Genomic DNA, 21,445 nt, shown 5'->3' with positions numbered 1-21,445 from the left:
TAATGTTCCCCTTTAAGAGTATGACACATGTTAATTATGGCCTGAGCAGCAGAGCAAGCACTGCAAGGGCCCTGTTGAAAATGCTATGTTTACTATTACTATTATTATTGACGGCGTGGCGCAGTGGGAGAGTGGCCGTGCGCAACCCGAGGGTCACTGGTTCAAATCCCACCTAGAACCAACCTCGTCACGTCCGTTGTGTCCTGAGCAAGACACTTCACCCTTGCTCCTGATGGGTGCTGGTTGGCGCCTTGCATGGCAGCTCCCTCCATCAGTGTGTGAATGTGTGTGTGAATGTGGAAGTAGTGTCAAAGTGCTTTGAGTACCTTGAAGGTAGAAAAGCTATACAAGTACAACCCATTTATATCTTAACATCGACACACTCTCTCGTTGCAACTCGGCCCTGATGGTCGGCACCTATTAGTTTACAATTAGTTGTAAAATGTTGGACGGTTGTTTTTACGATATGCAGGCAAACGAAAACTTTAAAACATACCGGCTAAGCTACGGCACCTGGCAGCCATCTTGGTATAGAAGATCACACCCCCTCCCTCATGAATGCTGGTGCATGCGCACCAGCAGCAGACGGTACGGAAAAAAAAGAGAGGAAAAAAAAAGTCTCCATCATGGTGTCTGCGCACGGCGGCCATCTTTGAAATGGTTTTCAGCGCAGCGGTTCTTTAAAGGCTGATAAAATCGAAACCGTAGCAGTAATTAAAACTCTTTCATCAACTTTTAATCAGAAGGGTTCAATCTCTCTCCTGTGGCAGTTTGAAGTCGACACAACAAACGCGCTCAGAGGAGATAATGTTTGAAAAAAGGTGACCGGTTTTTACAAAACTTTTGTTTTGAAGGGGGAATTGCCAACTTCTTGTTGATTTTTGCTGGGGGTTGTCAATATATGAAATGTAGGCCTAAGTGAGACCTACATAGAGGTTTTTGTTTGATGTCCCTATGACATTCCTACTGGAGTTACAGGGAATTTTGTCTGTGTTTTATTCCTAGGGGGCGCTAGAGCGCATTTTTGAGTTTTGGGGTTAGGTTTTTTTGATTAGATCGCAATTTCCGCCAGTCCTGATGTGTGTGTCCAGTTTGGTGAGTTTTGAAGCATGCTAAGGCGGTCAAATTACAGCTCAAAGAGGCAAAGGTGAGTGTTTTTACAGAACTTTTGTTTTGAAGGGGAAATTGCAAACTTCCTGTTGATTTTTGCTGAAGAATGTCAGTGTATGATATCTAGGTCTAAGTGAGACCTACATAGAGGGTTTTGTTTCATGTTGCTACAACATTCCTACTGGAAGTTACAGGCAGTTTTGTCTGTGTTTTCTTCCTAGGGGACGCTAGAGCGCAATTTTTTGTTTTGGGGTTAGGTTTTTTGATTAAATCACAATGTTCGCCAGTCCTGATGTGTGTGTCAAATTTGGTGTGTTTTGAAGCATGTTAAGAGAGTCAAATTACAGCTCAAAGCTGCGGAATAATAATAAAGAAAGAATAAAATGCTAGAAATTCAGTGGGGTCCTCTGTCCCAAAGGGATTCAGTCCCTGGACTGAATGTACACTGGACAAGTCGCCACCTCATCACAGGGCCAACACAGACAGACAACATTCACACACTAGGGACAATTTAGTGTTGCCAATCAACCTATCCCCAGGTGCATGTCTTTAGAAAAAAATATTTAAACGATTTAATGTAAATGCAATCATTTTTGGTACAGTAACTGTGTGTTGTGTTAGGTGGAATCTGTTATTACTCAATAATTGGTGCTGAAAGGATAAAACTGGTTCTTCCGGTTGTCTTGACTTACAGTTGGAGTGACATTTGAACTGAAAGCCCGGAGCACACTGAAACTGTTTTTTCAGTATTTTCTTAAAGACACAGTTTTGTTTGTTTTTGCTCCCAAACTCCCTTCACTGCACGGAGGTCAAACTTAAGGTCCGAGGGCCAGATCTGGCTTGCCACATCACTTCATGTGGCCCGAGAAAACCTACAAATAATATGCTTTAATAAAGTACTTTAGTTTTTCTCAATGTATTTGTTATTTCCATTTTGACAGTACTGTACTGTTGCACAAACGTAAACATTAATGATGCAACAAATATGAATTCATACAATTCTAAAAAAAATAAAATAATCAAAAATACTTCAATATCTGCTTAACTTATGATTTCAACACAAGCTACGGTATTTTTCGGACTACAAGTCGCAGTTTTTGTCGTAGTTTGACCCGGGGTGCGACATATACTCCTGAGTGACTTATGTGTATATTGTACAGTATTTTGGATTTCTATAGTGTTTTGTATATTGTACAGGATTGCTTATTATTTTTGTAGGAGCCTAAATACTGTTTAAGTTCATTTATATTTTATGGAAGGTGCTTTATGTTTATTCAGCCAAAAGGGGACTATTTACTTTATTTGCATGATAAGAAAATGTATATATTGAATGCTTAGAGTAATTATATAAATCTCACTTTAATTGTAAATATTACATTTGTCAAAATGATTTGATGACGTAACTGTTCTAATTGCATATATGGCAGAAGGATCTGTGTGGGAATGGGGTTTTTGGACGCAAGGTGTTATGGGTAATTGCTGTCAGGTGCGGTGGAATCGAGCCACACAGTTTTTTGACCTCACTCATACTTATTCTCATTCATACTTTTTCTAACTAGTACTGCAACAAACTCTCTTTATTTTGTCATTCATTTGTTCCCACATCGTGACTATTTTATGTTTTGAATGATTAAGATCACGTGGCAGAGGGGTTAGTGCGTCTGCCTCACAATACGAAGTTCCTGCAGTCCTGGGTTCAAATCCAGGCTCGGGATCTTTCTGTGTGGAGTTTGCATGTTCTCCCCGTGAATGCGTGGGTTCCCTCCGGGTACTCCGGCTTCCTCCCACCTCCAAAGACATGCACCTGGGGATAGGCCCCTCCCACCTCCAAAGACATGCACCTGGGGATAGGTTGATTGGCAACACTAAATTGGCCCTAGTGTTTGAATGTGAGTGTGAATGTTGTCTGTCTATCTGTGTTGGCCCTGTGATGAGGTGGCGACTTGTCCAGGGTGTACCCTGCCTTCCGCCCGATTGTAGCTGAGATAGGCGCGAGCGCCCCCCGCAACCCCGAAAGGGAATAAGCGGTAGAAATGGATGGATGGACAAGTAAACCATACAAACCAAGAAGAACGTCTGGAGTTTTGTGTTGTTGTTGCCGCAGCAAGCGGAGTGAATGTGATAGTAGAGCAGCGTCAAGCTTAAGGATACTTTAGGAATCTACCATTTTTATTGGCTAGTAGTATGTTTATTTTAATGGTTAGTTTTTTCCTTTTATTACCTCTTGTGTTATTTATTTCACCCCATATTTGTTCCCACTACCGCACCTTAAGTTGGAGTCTTTAATCTCGTTATATGCAAATATAATGACAATAAAGTCCATTCTATTCTATGTGTGAAATTATTAAGACATTACCGTAAAATATCAAATAATATTATTTATCTCATTCGCGGACGAGACGAAGAAAATGTCAGCAATCGTCACACACACGTCAACCAATAAGAATTTGGCGGGGGGGGGGTCATGGCAGAAGTGCATTGTGGGTCATGGAATGCTAACTGCTATATGCTACTGCCGTAGCTATTAAAATGGATCATTTCATCGTTGGCGGTAACTTATAAAAAGTGAGAAGGGCTGAACAAAAATGGCGTTGAAAAGGAGATCATGTAGTGCAGATTACAAGCTGGATGTAGTGAAATATTTGGCAGAAAAGGACAAGAGGAAGCGACGCATACCTTTGGAGTTGGCAGAGTTGTTTAGAAGCGACATCAAGGAAGAAGATTTCATGGGATTTATGGATTAGGAGTGAGAGATAGTTTGGTAAAGGTATAGCATGTTCTATATGTTATAGTTATTTGAATGACTCTTACCATAATATGTTAGGTTAACATAGCAGTTGCTTATTTATGCCTCATATAACCTACACTTATTCAGCCTGTTTTTCACTATTCTTTATTTATTTTAAATTGCCTTTCAAATGTCTATTCTTGCTGTTGGATTTTATCAAATAGATTTCCCTCAAAAATGCGACTTATACTCCAGTCCTTCTTTATTGTGCATTTTCGGCCGGTGCGACAAATACTCCGGAGCGACTTATAATCCGAAAAATACTGTATTTATTCATTTGTACACTGTAAACATTAGTTTACAGCAAAAAAATGGCAGCTCAGTCAGAAGCATTTTACTGTAAAAAACAGCGGCGTACCACTTTTTAACCATACCACATTTTACTGTTTTTCTAGTAATATACAAACCCCGTTTCCATATGAGTTGGGAAATTGTGTAAGATGTAAATATAAACAGAATACAATGATTTGCAAATTATTTTAAGCCATATTCAGTTGAATATGCTACAAAGACAACATATTTGATGTTCAAACTGAAACTTTTTTATTTTTGCAAATAATCATTAACTTTAGAATTTGATGCCAGCAACATGTGACAAAGAAGTTGGGAAAGGTGGCAATAAATACTGATAAAGTTGAGGAATGCTCATCAAACACTTATTTGGAACATCCCACAGGTGTGCAGGCTAATTGGGAACAGGTGGGTGCCATGATTGGCTATAAAAACAGCTTCCCAAAAAATGCTCAGTCTTTCACAAGAAAGGATGGAGCAAGGTACACCCTTTAGTGATAACACTTTTCCACTTTGCATCAGTCCATCTTAGATGATCTCGGGCCCAGAGAAGCTGGCCGCGTTTCTGGATGTTGTTGATAAATGGCTTTCGCTTTGCATAGTAGAGCTTTAACTTGCACTTACAGATGTAGCGACCAACTGTATTTAGTGACAGTGGTTTTCTGAAGTGTTCCTGAGTCCATGTGGTGATATCCTTTGGAGATTGATGTCGGTTTTTGATACAGTGCCGTCTGAGGGATGGAAGGTCACGGTCATTCAATGTTGGTTTCCGGCCATGCTGCTTATGTGGAGTGATTTCTCCAGATTCTCTGAACCTTTTGATGATATTATGGAGCGTAGATGTTGAAATCCCTCAATTTCTTGCAATGTCACTTTGAGAAAGGTTGTTCTTAAACTGTTTGACTATTTGCTCACGCAGTTGTGGACAAAGGGGTGTACCTCGCCCCATCCTTTCTTGTGAAAGACGGGGCCTTTTTTGGGAAGCTGTTTTTATAGCCAATCATGGCACCCACCTGTTCCCAATTAGCCTGCACACCTGTGGGATGTTCCACATAAGTGTTTGATGAGTGTAACTCCCTCCACATAGCACTGACACAATGGCTTTCTTTGACTGATTTATTGAAGGCTTTCTTTCCCTTCAATTCACCGTGAAAACTGTTAATAAAATAAATCACGTTACAAAAGTAAAAATAACATGCACAGCATGTGGCTCAAACATTTTACCGAAGTAAAATACAAACAGAAATGACAAACAAATACCTCGTTGGCCTGCATGCTTCCTTTAGGAGGAAATTGTGATCTTCTGGCTCTTATAGCCCAAACGCTGAAAGTCCTTGTGACACTTTTTAGTCCTTCTTACCATCAGTCGCTCTCTTTATCGCTTCTCATTGCATCAAACAGATGTTCCTCATACCCGGAAGTAGCTTCCTTATGTCCCTTCACAGACCAATCGAGACACTTCAAAAACCACGCATGCCCACAAACCCAACAAAAAGGCATGAAATTACATTTTTAACCATAGTAACTTAAATAAAGCCTTCTTATGAACTTTTATACATTTTGATTTAAATTCCCTTTTATGAACTTAACTTATTCTGTTTTTAGAGAAATAAAACAAATTATAATAATTACTAGTAGCAACAGTTACAATGAGCCTTCCTCAACTTTATCAGTATTTATTGCCACCTTTCCCAACTTCTTTGTCACGTGTTGCTGGCATCAAATTCTAAAGTTAATGATTATTTGCAAAAAATATTCAAAGGTTGATCAGTTTGAACATCAAATATGTTGTCTTTGTAGCATCCATCCATCCATCCATCATCTTCCGCTTATCCGAGGTTGGGTCGCGGGGGCAACAGCCTAAGCAGGGAAACCCAGACTTCCCTCTCCCCAGCCACTTCGTCTAGCTCTTCCCGGGGGATCCCGAGGCGTTCCCAGGCCAGCCGGGAGACATAGTCTTCCCAACGTGTCCTGGGTCTTCCCCGTGGCCTCCTACCGGTTGGACGTGCCCTAAACACCTCCCTAGGGAGGCGTTCGGGTGGCATCCTGACCAGATGCCCGAACCACCTCATCTGGCTCCTCTCCATGTGGAGGAGCAGCGGCTTTACTTTGAGTTCCTCCCGGATGGCAGAGCTTCTCACCCTATCTCTAAGGGAGAGACCTGGAAACTCATTTGGGCCGCTTGTACCCGTGATCTTATCCTTTCGGTCATGACCCAAAGCTCATGACCATAGGTGAGGATGGGAACGTAGATCGACCGGTAAATTGAGAGCTTTGCCTTCCGGCTCAGCTCCTTCTTCACCACAACGGATCGGTACAACGTCCGCATTACTGAAGACGCCGCACCGATCCACCTGTCGATCTCACCATCCACTCTCCCGTGAAGAAGACTCCTAGGTACTTGAACTCCTCCACTTGGGGCAGGGTCTCCTCCCCAACCCGGAGATGGCACTCCACCCTTTTCCGGGCGAGAACCATGGACTCGGACTTGGAGGTGCTGATTCTCATTCCGGTCGCTTCACACTCGGCTGCGAACCGATCCAGCGAGAGCTGAAGATCTTTGTAGCATATTCAACTGAATATGGCTTGAAAAGGATTTGCAAATCATTGTATTCTGTTTATATTTACATCTAACACCATTTCCCAACTCATATGGAAACTCCTCACACTATACTTATCATACAAAATGACACCTGTTGTTTTTTTTCTTGACAAGGAGCCAGCTTTAACGACGACAACCTCACGCAAAAACCCCTTTCTCCTGACGGTGGCGCTCTCTGCAGAAGGATCGGCCTGTGGTGACTTGTTCTGGGATGACGGGGATAGCCTGGACACCTTTGAAGGGGGAAGTTACAGTCATGTCAAGTTCACTGCTGCTCAGGTGGGCAAGACGTCCATTTTTGCTGTGTTGTGTGCATTTAATTGGACCTGGCTGCTTCAGTCCCAGGTGCTGAGTAACCCTACTGACATGAATGGAACCCTGGATGGTCTTATGCTGGGGGCGATGCGGGTGTTTGGGGTACCCGGGCGGCCGCAATACGTCGTAGCCAACGGGGAGAAAGTCAGGGACTTTGTGTACAACACTGACTCAAAGGTGAGTGACTGACAAAGCAGGAATAAACACCTGGTGAGGATCCAAATGTGTATCCTGCCACAGGTTTTGAAAGTGAGCCACCTGACTCTGCCCATGTCAAAGATGATTACAGTCCAGTGGGCTCCGTGACGAAGTGACATCTATTACCCATGATGCCCTGGGAGGGCTTCTTTTTCAAGGACTGCCACCAACCCAAAGGTGGGCTTATTCTCAATATGGGGACATGTTGCAGTGTCTGTACTTGCAGAATGTTTTGTTTTAAAGCAGGGCTCAGCAACCTTCTTGAAACCAAGAGATACTTCTTGGCTACTGATTCATGCCAAGGGCTACCAGTTTGATACACACTTCAATAAATTGCCAGAAATAGCCAATTTGCTCAATTTACCTTTAACTCTATGTCAGGGGTGTCAAACTCAAATACAGAGTGGGCCAACATTTTAAACGGAACAAAGCCGCGGGCCAAGGTTGAACAAGTGAACCTTTTAATAGGGACCCAAACAAGTTTTGCATTGAATATTGAACAAGCAAGACTTATATAACTTTAGTGACATGCAAAATTGAGTTTCAAATAATAATAATAATAATTAAAAGAATATCAATGGCATATCAAATAAAATGAGAATCAGCACCTCCAAGTCCGAGTCCATGGTTCTCGCCCGGAAAAGGGTGGAGTGCCATCTCCGGGTTGGGGAGGAGACCCTGCCCCAAGTGGAGGAGTTCAAGTACCTAGGAGTCTTGTTCACGAGTGAGGGAAGAGTGGATGGTGAGATCGACAGGCGGATCGGTGCGGCGTCTTCAGTAATGCGGACGTTGTACCGATCCGTTGTGGTGAAGAAGGAGCTGAGCCGGAAGGCAAAGCTCTCAATTTACCGGTCGATCTACGTTCCCATCCTCACCTATGGTCATGAGCTTTGGGTCATGACCGAAAGGATAAGATCACGGGTACAAGCGGCCCAAATGAGTTTCCAGGTCTCTCCCTTAGAGATAGGGTGAGAAGCTCTGCCATCCGGGAGGAACTCAAAGTAAAGCCGCTGCTCCTCCACATGGAGAGGAGCCAGATGAGGTGGTTCGGGCATCTGGTCAGGATGCCACCCGAACGCCTCCTTAGGGAGGTGTTTAGGGCACGTCCAACCGGTAGGAGGCCACGGGGAAGACCCAGGACACGTTGGGAAGACTATGTCTCCCGGCTGGCCTGGGAACGCCTCGGGATCCCCCTGGAAGAGCTAGACCAAGTGGCTGGGGAGAGGGAAGTCTGGGTTTCCCTGCTTAGGCTGTTGCCCCCGCGACCCAACCTTGGATAAGCGGAAGAAGATGGATGGATATCAAATAAAATTTAAATAAAAATTGTATGTCTTTTTTTCCATTTGCAATCTTTTGAGGTAAATATCACATTTTTTCCACAAGCTAATAATAAATGTGAAAATAAAATAACAATAATGAATGAACCAAACATTCGAGCCTTGAAGTAGCAAGAGAAAATGCATGAATAAAACGTTAATTATTGGCCAGTTTGCTGGAAGTTTCCCGGAAGAGTTAGTGCTGCAAGGGGTTCTGGGTATTTGTTCTGTTGTGTTACGGTGCGGATGTTCACCCGAAATGTGTTTGTCATTCTTGTTTGGTGTGGGTTCACAGTGGGGCACATATTTGTAACAGTGCTAAAGTTCTTTATACGGCCACCCTCAGTGTGACCTGTATGGCTGTTGACCAAGTATGCCTTGCATTCACTTGTGCGTGTGTGTGTCACAAATATTATGTGACACGCTGTTAGTATGGAGGAAAAGCGGACGTGAGGACAGGTTGTAGAGAACGCTAAAGGCAGTGCCTTAAATGCACGCCCCCAATATAGTTGTCCAGGTGGAAATCGGTAGAAAGTCGGGAGAATGGTTGCCCCGGGAGATTTTGGGGAGGGGCACTGAACTTCGGGAGTCTACCGGGAAAATTAGGAGGGTTGGCAAGTATGAGTATTAGCGGTGAATGCGGTGTTACAGCGGCACCGACGCTGTATAACACCGGCGGGCCAGCTCTAATGCTAAATTGATATTGGCTCAAGGGCCAAATAAAATTACACAGCGGGCCAGAGTTTGACACCCATGTTCTATGTTATGATGAATAATTAATGATATTTATCTTTGTGGAAACACTGATCATCTTAATGATTTCTCACAACAAATATATAATTTTGATGACATGTTTTAAATGTGTTAAAATCCAATCTGCACTTTGTTAGAATATATAACAAATTGGACCAAGCTATATTTCTAACAAAGACAAATCATTATTTTATTCTAGATTTTCCAGAACAAAAATTTTAAAAGAAATTCAAAAGACTTTGAAATAAGATTTAAATTTGATCTGACGGATGTTCTACATTTGCCAGAATAATTTTTTTGAATTTTAATCATAATAAGTTTGAAGAAATATTTCACAAATATTCATCGGCGAAAAAACTGAAGCTAAAATGAAGAATTAAACTCAAATAAATGTATTATTCTTTATAATAAAAACAAATTATTTACTTGAACATTGATTTCAGGCTCGGGATCTTTCTGTGTGGAGTTTGCATGTTCTCCCCGTGACTGCGTGGGTTCCCTCCGGGTACTCCGGCTTCCTCCCACCTCCAAAGACATGCACCTGGGGATAGGTTGATTGGCAACACTAAATGGGCCCTAGTGTGTGAATGTTGTCTGTCTATCTGTGTTGGCCCTGTGATGAGGTGACGACTTGTCCAGGGTGTACCCTGCCTTCCGCCCGATTGTAGCTGAGATAGGCGCCAGCGCCCCCCGCGACCCCAAAAGGGAATAAGCGGTAGAAAATTGTTGGATGGATGGATGATTTCAATTGTCAGGAAAGAAGAGGAAGGAATTTAAAAGGTAAAAAGGTATATGTGTTTAAAAATCCTAAAATCATTTTTAAGGTTGTATTTTTTTTCTCTAAAATTGTCTTTCTGAAAGTTATAAGAAGCAAAGTAAAAAATGAATTTATTTAAACAAGTGAAGACCAAGTCTTTAAAATATTTTCTTGGATTTTCACATTTTATTTGAGTTTTGTCTCTCTTAGAATTAAAAATGTCCAGCAAAGCGAGACCAGCTTGCTAGTAAATCCCTCCTTCTTCTCCCCTTTTATACAGCAAGAGGACATACGTTAATCGTGTACAGGTGCGCCATCCACACACCTGACCTTTTTTGTGGCGTCGCTCCCGGCACGCCCCGCCTCGCCGCTCGCTCGCCATCCCCGCCTCCTCGCCGCCATCTTGGCTCTGTCGGACCGTCAGCTCCGCCTCTTCACAGCTGGTATTTGAGCTATTTTTAGAACAGGCCAGCGGGCGACCTGGTGATTTTTTTAGAGTATGTTTGATCAAAAAAATATTTGCAGTATTGTAAGTATTTTGCTTTAGATTGCCATAAAAAGGGATAAACTTCTTAGCTACTCAACAGTCGTGTGAAGCTTCATAGATTACTATTGTCTTAAAATTAAAATAAACTCATCTTCTCTTCTGTTGCCAAAAACATTTTGGACACTTTTTTGTGGGCCCTTGTTTGTCACCGAATTGTTGGGTGTGAGTGACAGTAAGAAAAGCTCAGAGGACAGTAATTTGGGGACACAGTGTTCGACACCACCTGTTTATTTGCATGTGTAAATCTCTAGACTGTTAATATGAGCCTTCTGTCTTTTTCATATATTTTTCTGTTGTCTTTTTCTTTTAATTTCCCTAAACAATATTTATTATGGTGTATTTAATAATGTGGTTAATAGTAATAATAAATTACTTAAAATATATGTTTTATTTTTAAGTACATACTGACAAAATGATTGTAACATTCTGCACAAAAAAGCACATTTAAAATGTCAACACCTGGATTCAAGAACAGCTTCGTGGCTTAAATAGTTACCAGATTTTTCTACAAGTCATAAACACATGGACGGACAAAATTTTGTATTTTTGATATGGAATGATACATTTATAGACGTTAATGTAAAACATATTTAGTGGCCAATTTAATGTAAAACCGACTGATTAAAATGAATGATGCCTCATTGCGGAAGCGGTGATTTTGGGTTGATTGATCAGGGCTGTCCAGAAAGTCAAGCTAGAAAGTGGAAAAATCGGTTTTTCACGGCTAAATCTTACCAAGTGACTGTTGTGTGCGTGAGTGACAGGATGAAAAGCTCAGAGTACCGTAATGTGGGCATTTTAAATGTCATTTTTTTCCTGCAGAATGTTACAATCGTCATACATTTTGTCAGCATGTACTTATAAATAAAACATACTTTAAGTGCTTTATTATTACTAGTAAGTGCATTATTAAATATGCCATAATAAGTATCGGTTAGGGAAATTAATCACTGTATTAAGTCAAATGTATTACAGAAAGTGGAAAAAAGAAATAAAACATTGGTTTTGCACGGCTAAGTCTCACTAAGTGACTGTTGTGTGTGTGAGTGACAGGAAGAAAAGCTCAGAGGACAGTAATTTGGGAACACAGTGTTCGACACCACCTGTTTATTTGCATGTGTAAATTTCTAAAATGCTAATATGAGCCTTCTGTATTTTTCATATATTTTTACTTTTGTAATATATTTGAGTTAATATAGGGATTAATTTCCCTAAACAATATTTATTATGGTGTGTTTAATAATGTGGTTAATAGTAATAATAAATCACTTAAAATATGTTTTATTCATAAGTATATGCTGACAAAATGTATGACGATTGTAACATTCTGCTCAAAAAAAGCACATTTAAAATGTCAACATCTGGATTCAATAACAGCTTCGTGGCTTAAATAGTTACCAGATTTTTCTACAAATCATAAAAACATGGACAGACAATATTAGTACTAGTAAGTGCATTATTAAATATGCCATAATAAGTATAGTTTAGGGAAATTAATCACTGTATTAACCCAAATGTATTACAGAAAGTGGAAAAAAGAAATAAAAAATTGGTTTTGCACGGCTAAGTCTTACTAAGTGACTGTTGTGTGTGTGTGAGTGACCGGAAGAAAAGCTCAGAGTACAGTAATGTGGGCGGGGACACAGTGTTGGACACCACCTGTTTATTTGCATGCGTAAATCCCTAGATGGGCGGAGGGGGGTCACCCACATTTGCAGTCCTCTCCAAGGTTTCTCATAGTCGTTCATATTGACATCCCGCTGGGTTGCGAGTTTTTCCTTGCCCTTACGTGGGATCTGAACTGAGGATGTCATTGTGGCTTGTGCAGCCCTTTGAGACACTTGTGATTTAGGGCTATATAAATAAACATTGATTGATATTATGAGCCTTCTGTATTTTTCATATATTTTTCTTTGGTCTTAGTAAAATCTATATTATTTTTAGGTAAATTAGTGATTAATTTCCCTAAACAATATTTATTGTAATGTATTTAATAATGTGGTTAATAGTAATAATAAATCACTTAAAATATGTTTTATTTATACTGTAAGTACATGCTGACAAAATGTATGATGATTGTAACATTCTGCATGGAAAAATTACATTTAAAATGTGAACATGTGGATTCAAGCCATCATTAATGACAGCTTAGTGGCTTTAATAGTTACCAGATTGTTCCACAAATCATGTGTGATCATGTATAAATTGTTCTTTTGTCTTAGTAAAATCTATATTATATTTCAGGAAATAGTGATTAATTTCCCTAAACAATATTTATTATGGTGTATTTAATAATGTGGTTAATAGTAATAATAAATCACTTAAAATATGTTTTATTTATAAGTACATGCTGACAAAATGTATGAAAAAATTACATTTAAAATGTCAACATGTTGATTCAAGACATAACTAATCGATAACAGCTTAGTGGCTTTAAACCAGATTTTTCTACAAATCATAAAAACATGGACAGACAATATTTTGTCCTCTTCATATGGAATGATACATTTATAGACGTTAATATAAAACATATTTTGTGGCCAATTTGGTGTCAAACCGGCTGATTAAAATGAATGATGCCTCATTGCGGAAGCGGTGATTTTGGGGTGATTGATCAGGGCTGTCCAGAAAGTCAAGCTAGAAAGTGGAAACCGGAAACAAAAAACAATTATTTCAAAGTAAAACCACTGGCGGTAATGTAAGCATATGTCTGGCCTATCATATCGCGCCCTGTGGGTTTATTTTGTAAATTCTATCCGGAAAAAGTGTCATTCGCTCTGTTCAAAAACACGGGGTAGCAGCCGTGAAATATGTGGCGTCACGGACATAACACACTGGGAGGCAAACAAGACTTCTACCTTTTTAAAAAAAAGCTGAGCTAATTCACCGCGGAGGCTGGAAAAATGGTACCGCTAAATGCCGCAGGGTGTCATTGATGTTCGCCATGGACTGTAGACTCTCGTGGCGGGATAAAAGGTGAGCTCTTGTAGTCCTGACACGCTGCTTGCTGCTCAATGTGTCTCCTTTTTTGTCTTCCGCCCACCGCAGGCAGCTGCTTTATCACAGCTGTCAATCAATCAATCAAAGTTGACTTATGTAGCCCGAAATTACCAGTGTCTCAAAGGGCTGCACAAGCCACAACGACATCTTAGGCTCAGATCCCACATCAGGGCAAGGAAAAACTCAACCCAATGGGATGACAATGAGAAACCTTGGAGGGGACCGCAGATGTGGGGAACCCCTTCCTGGCGACCGTTGAAGTGGATCTAGTTAAGTGTGAGAGTCCAGTCTAGAGTGGATCCAGTTGATAGTGTGAGAGTCCAGTCCATAGTGGATCTAACATAATAGTGTGAGAGTCCAGTCCATAGTGGATCTAACATAATAGTAAGAGTCCAGTCCATAGTGGATCTAACATAATAGTGATAGTCCAGTCCATAGTGGATTTAACATAATAGTGTGAGAGTCCAGTCCATAGTGGATCTAACATAATAGTGATAGTCCAGTCCATAGTGGATTTAACATAATAGTGAGAGTCCAGTCCATAGTGGATCTAACATAATAGTGTGAGAGTCCAGTCTAGAGTGGATCTAACATAATAGTGTGAGAGTCCAGTCCATAGTGGATCTAACATAATAGTGTGAGAGTCCAGTCCATAGTGGATCTAACATAATAGTGAGAGTCCAGTCCATAGTGGATCTAACATAATAGTGAGAGAGTCCAGTCCATAGTGGATCTAACATAATAGTGTGAGAGTCCAGTCCATAGTGGATCTAACATAATAGTGTGAGAGTCCAGTCCATAGTGGATCTAACATAATAGTGTGAGAGTCCAGTCCATAGTGGATCTAACATAATAGTGAGAGTTCTGTAGGAGGACAAACATGACACAAACCTCCCTAATTGTTATAAAGCACACAGTTTATATTAAACATGCTTCACTGATTTGAGTATTTGGCGAGCGCCGTTTTGTCCTACTAAATTTGGCGGTCCTTGAACGCACCGTAGTTTGTTTACATGTATAACTTTCTCCGACTCTCTAAGACGTGTTTTATGCTACTTCTTTTTCTGTCTCATTTTGTCCACCAAACTTTTAATGTGCGTTAATGCACAAAGGTGAGTTTTGTTGATGTTATTGACTTGTGTGGAATGCTAATCAGACATATTTGGTCCCTGCATGACTGCAAGCTAATCGATGCTAACATGCTATTTAGGCTAGCTATATGTACATATTGTATCATTATGCCTCATTTGTAGCTATATTTGAGATCATTTAGTTTCTTTTAAGTCCTCTTAATTCAATTTATATCTCATGACACACTATCTGTATGTAATATGGCTTTTATTTTTTGCGGCTCCAGACATATTTTTATTTTACCGCAGTTACTATTATCACCATTTCTGGTTACATCCCCAGGCTCACGAAATGACAAGCTAGGCACATTCAACCAAATGGCAAAGACTACTTTCTTATTACGGCAAAATACTTAGGACAAAATAAAATGAATGCATATTGGCAAAAGAGACTCAGAAGTGTAAGAAAACAAAACATAACAACGGGACAGCATGTTAAATGTTAAATTAAATGAATCATTACCAAATAGAGACACAGAAGTAAAAAACATTTTGGCTTCAGATCAAATTAGATTCAGTTGAGGGATGGAAGAGTCATGTAATTGATACCTGCTCATCAACTCATGAGTCACAGTAAGCGAACACGACGTTAACAAAACATGTTTTTCTGGCTTCTATGTTACATGTTACCTTTCTCCCTGCGGGAAAAAAAGATATTTTCCTTCCTTCTCCCTATTTTTTTATTTATTACTCAAACATCAACGTGGCAGCTAATTTAACCCCCTTCTTAGCTGATGTAGTCAGTTTTCACAGATTTGGTGTCAAATTTAACTTTTTTTGACTTTTTTGGGGAGAAAAAGGCCCTCCCTCAGATCCAGACTGCTGCAGAAAGAAGGTGCCAGTCTATCCACCTGACCCCCAGTGGGCTATCAGAGTCTGCAGACCAAAATAAACTTAAGATAAAAGAGCAGGAGAGAATATGTCACAATCAAGGTCCAGCTAAGGTTATTTGATAGACCTCCTTCAACAAAGCCTTATTTAGTGGCTAATTCCAAATGATTCTACTATAAATGTTACAATAATTATGTATTAGATATCACACAATTGATAATAACTATAACAACGGCCTTTAAGCATAAGAGTTGTGTGATGACTTATACATAATTATTATATAATTATCAGGTTCAAACACGGAACTATCTATTACACAAGACAAGAAGAAGGAATCACGCAGAGACAGAGTTGAATTTTGCTCATGAGGAGAGACGTATTGGGCTGCACACTCAGTTACAGTTTCACCCTATGCTCTAAGGCAGTGGTTCTCAACCTTTTTTCAGTGATGTACCCCCTGTGAACATGTTTATAAGTCAAGTACCCCCTAATCAGAGCAAAGCATTTTTGGTTGAAAAAAAGAGATAAAGAAGTAAAATACAGCACTATGTCATCAGTTTATGATTCATTAAATTGTATAACAGTGCAAAATATTGCTCATTTCTGGTGGTCTTTCTTCAACTATTTGGAAAAAAAAGATATAAAAATAACTAAAAACTTGTTGAAAAATAAAAAGTGATTGAATGCTAAATGCAGATTTCTCCACATAGAAGTAATCATCAACTTAAAGTGTCCTCTTTGGGGATTGTAATAGAGATCCATCTGGATTCATCAACTTACTTCTAAACATTTCTTCACAAAAAAATAAATCTTTAACATCAATATTTATGGAACATGTCCACCAAAAATCTAGCTGTCAACACTGAATATTGTATTGTTGCATTTCTTTTCACACTTTATGAACTTACATACTGAGGTAAAGTCTAAGCTCATTGTGTTCTTCATTGTGTTTTTGAAACTGCACATTTTTTTCCTCAGAATTTTTCACTAGCTTAAAGTGTTTTGAGAAAATGATTATTTGTGATAAGTTATTTTGCCATGATTTTAACCGTTTGGCCCACATGCATTTTCTTCCACGCGGCCGCTGAGCTAAAATGAGTTTGGAACCCCTGATTTAAACATACATTCATATTTTGTTGAATTATTATTCAATAAATATATATATAAAGGATTTTTGAATTGTGGCTATTTTTAGAATATTTGTTTTTTAAATTTCACGTACCCCTTGGCATACCTTAAAGTACCCCCAGTGGTACGTGTACCCCCATTTGAGAACCACTGCTCTAAGGTACAGTCCCACGTACTCTTCTATTTATTGGGGAGGTCCCTAGTTAACATCACTGGGGCTGCACAATACATAATTAATTAGAATGGAAAATTTCGCCCTGTCTCTGTTTTATCTGCGTTGAGGTACTCGATGTCCGTCCTTGGCTGTCAGCAGACAGGGTCTGTAAACACACTGCTGACACGAGACCACTCGCATAGCAAGATTACGAGTTGTGCCTTTGCACGGATAGAAAAGTACAACTCCAGCATAATTGATAATAACTATAACAACAGCCTTTAAGCTGAAGAGTTCTGTGATAACTTATACATAATAATAAATTATTAAAAAATGATCAGGTTCAAACACCAAACTATCTATTACACAAGACAAGACGAAGGAATCACACAGAGACAAAGTTGAATTTTGCTGATGAGGAGAGACTCATTGGGCTGCAAATTTAGAGAAAAAAATGTGTCGGGGGCCAGTATATAAATATTTTAAGAACATGAATACAAAACCTCACAATAATGTCTGATTGAATGCTACAAACGTTACGACAGACCACCTTAAAAACGGAATGGAATTTCACATTTCTTTACTGAATGAGACACGCAGAATGTACATCGGGGTTTCCTGCAGCATTTTGTTGTTAAGGCGGCCGCCTAAACTAAAGTCTTAACAACAACAAAAAAAAAGTCTTATGCTGCTCTGCTTAGTTCTGCGTCTGCCTCTGTCAGTATGACTCTGCATTGTCCCACCCACAGAACCACCTGATTGGTTACATGCAGAGCGGTGACAGCCAATCAGCAGTGTGTAACGTGGAGTGAGCAGCAAGTTGTTTAGCAGGTGAGCATAATGCAGCGGACTCTCCCCAAATGATAATAAACACCTCCCAGTCAACTACCAGTAACATCACTATGAGCCCGTTGATGTTCTAGAAACAAGCGGCAGCTCAGCTCGCTCGCAGTCCTTGAGGTGAAGGCTAATTAGCTTCTAGCGTTATGTTAGCTCACTGTGTGACGTGTGTGTGTGTGTGTGTGTGTGTGTGTGTGTGTGTGTGTGTGTGTGTGTGTGTGTGTGTGTGTGTGTGTTACGGACATCAAAGCCCTGTCTGTCTGAGAGAAAGACAAACAATATTGACTAACAGTTCAGTAAGTTATTTCACTTTGCAACTCAGTATTCTTCTTCCTCCAAACACAACAAGTTGAGTTTATAGCAAAAAGTTGTATTTTGGTTTCATCTGACCACATGACATTCTCCCAATCCTCTGCTGTATCATCCATGTATCCATTTTGGTATCAACTCAACTGGTGGTGTTTGGAGGAAGAAGAACACTGAGTTGCATCCCAAGAACACCATACCTACTGTGAAGCATGGGGGTGGAAACATCATGCTTTGGGGCTGTTTTTCTGCTAAGGGGACAGGACGATTGATCCGTGTTAAGGAAAGAATGAATGGGGCCATGTATCCTGAGATTTGGAGCCAAAACCTCCTTCCATCAGTGAGAGCTTTGAATAGTTGACCAAATACTTATTTTCCACCATCGTTTACAAATACATTTTAAATTCCTACAATGTCAATTCCTGGATTTGTTTTCCACATTCTGTCTCTCACAGTTGAAGTGTACCTATGATGAAAATGACAGACCTCTGTCATCATTTGAAGTGGGAGAACTTGCACAATCGCTGGCTGATTAAATATTTTTTTGCCCCACTGTATGTACATATATATATATATATATATATATATATATATATATATATATATATATATATATATATATGTATGTGTTTATATGTATATATAAGATAAATACTTGAATTACAGTGTTCATTTATTTACACACATAACACTCATCTACTCATTGTTAAGGGTTGAATTGTCCATCCTTGTTCTATTCTCTGTCACTATTTTTCCAACCATGCTGAACATGCTGTATCTTCCTCGTTCTTCTGCTTCATCAATCAATCAATCAATCAATGTTTACTTATATAGCCCTAAATCACTAGTGTCTCAAAGGGCTGCACAAACCACCACGACATCCTCGGTAGGCCCACATAAGGGCAAGGAAAACTCACACCCAGTGGGACATCGGTGACAATAATGATCCAGTGGGACGTCTGTGACAATAATGATTATGAGAACCTTAGAGAGGAGGAAAGCAATGGATGTCGAGCGGGTCTAACATGATACTGTGAAAGTTCAATCCACAATGGATCCAACATAGTCGCGAGAGTCCAGTCCAAAGCGGGTCCAACTCAGCAGCGAGAGTCCCGTTCACAGCGGAGCCAGCAGGAAACCATCCCAAGCGGAGGCGGATCAGCAGCGCAGAGATGTCGAGGCGGATCAGCAGCGCAGAGATGTCCCCAGCCGATACACAGGCAAGCAGTACATGGCCACCGGATCGGACCGGACCCCCTCCACAGGGGAGAGTGGGACATAGAAGAAAAAGAAAAGAAACAGCAGATCAACTGGTCTAAAAAGGGAGTCTATTTAAAGGCTACAGTATACAAATGAGTTTTAAGGTGAGACTTAAATGCTTCTACTGAGGTGGCATCTCGAACTGTTACCGGGAGGGCATTCCAGAGTACTGGAGCCCGAACGGAAAACGCTCTATAGCCCGCAGACTTTTTTTGGGCTTTGGGAATCACTAACAAGCCGGAGTCCTTTGAACGCAGATTTCTTGCCGGGACATATGGTACAATACAATCGGCAAGATAGGATGGAGCTAGACCGTGTAGTATTTTATACGTAAGTAGTAAAACCTTAAAGTCACATCTTAAGTGCACAGGAAGCCAGTGCAGGTGAGCCAGTACAGGTATATATGTATGTATATATGTATATAAAGGTATATACAGTACAGGTATATATGTATGTATATATGTATATAAAGGTATATACAGTATATATGTATGTATATATGTATATAAAGGTATATACAGTATAGGTATATATGTATGTATATATGTATATAAAGGTATATACAGTACAGGCGTAATGTGATCAAACTTTCTTGTTCTTGTCAAAAGTCTAGCAGCCGCATTTTGTACCAACTGTAATCTTTTAATGCTAGACATGGGGAGACCCCAAAATAATACGTTACAGTAGTCGAGGCGAGACGTAACAAACGCATGGATAATGATCTCAGCGTCTTTAGTGGACAGAATGGAGCGAATTTTAGCGATATTACGGAGATGAAAGAAGGCCGTTTTAGTAACGCTTTTAATGTGTGCCTCAAAGGAGAGAGTTGGGTCGAAGATAATACCCAGATTCTTTACCGTGTCGCCTTGTTTAATTGTTTGGTTGTCAAATGTTAGAGTTGTATTATTAAATAGAGATCGGTGTCTAGCAGGACCGATAATCAGCATTTCCGTTTTTTTGGCGTTGAGTTGCAAAAAGTTAGCGGACATCCATTGTTTAATTTCATTAAGACACGCCTCCAGCTGACTACAATCCGGCGTGTTGGTCAGCTTTAGGGGCATGTAGAGTTGGGTGTCATCATTATAACAGTGAAAGCTAACACCGTATTTGCGTATGATGTCACCTAGCGGCAGCATGTAGATGCTGAAGAGTGCAGGGCCAAGGACCGAACCCTGGGGAACTCCACACGTTACCTTAACGTAGTCCGAGGTCACATTGTTATGGGAGACACACTGCATCCTATCAGTAAGATAAGAGTTAAACCAAGACAGGGCTAAGTCTGACATACCAATTCGTGTTTTGATACGTTCTAATAAAATATTATGATCGACGGTATCGTAAGCAGCGCTAAGATCGAGGAGCAGCAACATAGATGACGCATCAGAATCCATCGTTAGCAATAGATCATTAGTCATTTTTGCGAGGGCTGTCTCCGTCGAGTGATTTGCCCTGAAACCGGATTGAAAGGTTTCACATAGATTGTTAGACGCTAAGTGTTCATTTAACTGCTCCGCAACAATTTTTTCGAGGATTTTTGAAATAAAGGGAAGGTGAGACACCGGTCGGTAGTTTACCATGAGGTCAGGATCGAGGTTAGGTCTTTTAAGAAGAGGATGAATAACCGCTTTTTTGAATGCTAGGGGAACAGTGCCCGAGGAAAGTGATAAGTTTATAATATTTAGCACTGATGGACCTAATAATACAAAGAGCTCCTTGATCAGTTTCCCTGGAAGAGGGTCAAGTAAACATGTTGTTTGTTTTATTCCATTTACACGTTGTAACAATTCCTCTAATGTTATTTCCTCAAAACGAGAGAAACTATTTTGGAGGGCAGTATCCGCCGTATATACAATCGTGTCAGTGTTAATAGAACCCCGTTGTAGCTGGGACGCATTGTCTTTAATCTCCTTTCTAATGACTTCAATTTTCTTACTAAAGAATTGCATAAAGTCATCAGCTGAGTGGGTGGAGCTACTGGAAGGAGTCCCTTGTTGGGTTAGCGATGCTACCGTACTAAACAAAAATTTAGGATCGTTTTTATTGCGGTGGATGAGATTTGAGTAATAATTAGCTTTAGCTAAGGTAAGCATGCGTTTATAAGTTATTAAACCATCACTAA

General features: G+C 40.2%; 2 protein-coding genes across 8 annotated transcripts in view; both read left to right on the top strand.

The window, feature by feature from the left end:
* gaa (alpha glucosidase) overlaps positions 1 to 11,690 on the top strand; it is a 50,904-nt gene extending 39,214 nt beyond the window's left edge. The window contains exons 17-21 of one of the 4 annotated variants that reach the window (XR_009803954.1): positions 6,906 to 7,070; positions 7,131 to 7,283; positions 7,347 to 7,481; positions 9,817 to 10,153; positions 10,411 to 11,690. Coding sequence is in view for 1 of the 4 variants with exons in the window: in XM_061885256.1 (XP_061741240.1) it covers positions 6,906 to 7,070; positions 7,131 to 7,283; positions 7,347 to 7,412 (384 nt within the window). In the remaining 3 variants the exon portion in view is untranslated. Of the gene's footprint in view, positions 1 to 6,905; positions 7,071 to 7,130; positions 7,284 to 7,346; positions 7,655 to 9,816; positions 10,154 to 10,410 lie in introns of those variants that run through there. The other 3 variants (XR_009803953.1, XM_061885256.1, XM_061885257.1) reach the window with 3 other exon arrangements.
* The window catches only part of tbc1d16 (TBC1 domain family, member 16), a 95,029-nt gene continuing 80,931 nt past the window's right edge, over positions 7,348 to 21,445 (top strand). For all 4 annotated transcript variants that reach the window (XR_009803955.1, XR_009803956.1, XM_061885259.1 and 1 more), the window contains exon 1: positions 7,348 to 7,481. Coding sequence is in view for 2 of the 4 variants with exons in the window: in XM_061885259.1 (XP_061741243.1) it covers positions 7,433 to 7,481 (49 nt within the window). In the remaining 2 variants the exon portion in view is untranslated. The remainder of the gene's footprint in view (positions 7,482 to 21,445) is intronic.

This window comes from Nerophis ophidion, linkage group LG23 (genome assembly GCF_033978795.1).
Source record: "Nerophis ophidion isolate RoL-2023_Sa linkage group LG23, RoL_Noph_v1.0, whole genome shotgun sequence".
Taxonomy (NCBI): Eukaryota; Metazoa; Chordata; class Actinopteri; order Syngnathiformes; family Syngnathidae; genus Nerophis; species Nerophis ophidion.
The sequence above is the reverse complement of the archived record's forward strand: the minus strand, read 5'-3'. Positions and strand labels throughout refer to the sequence as shown.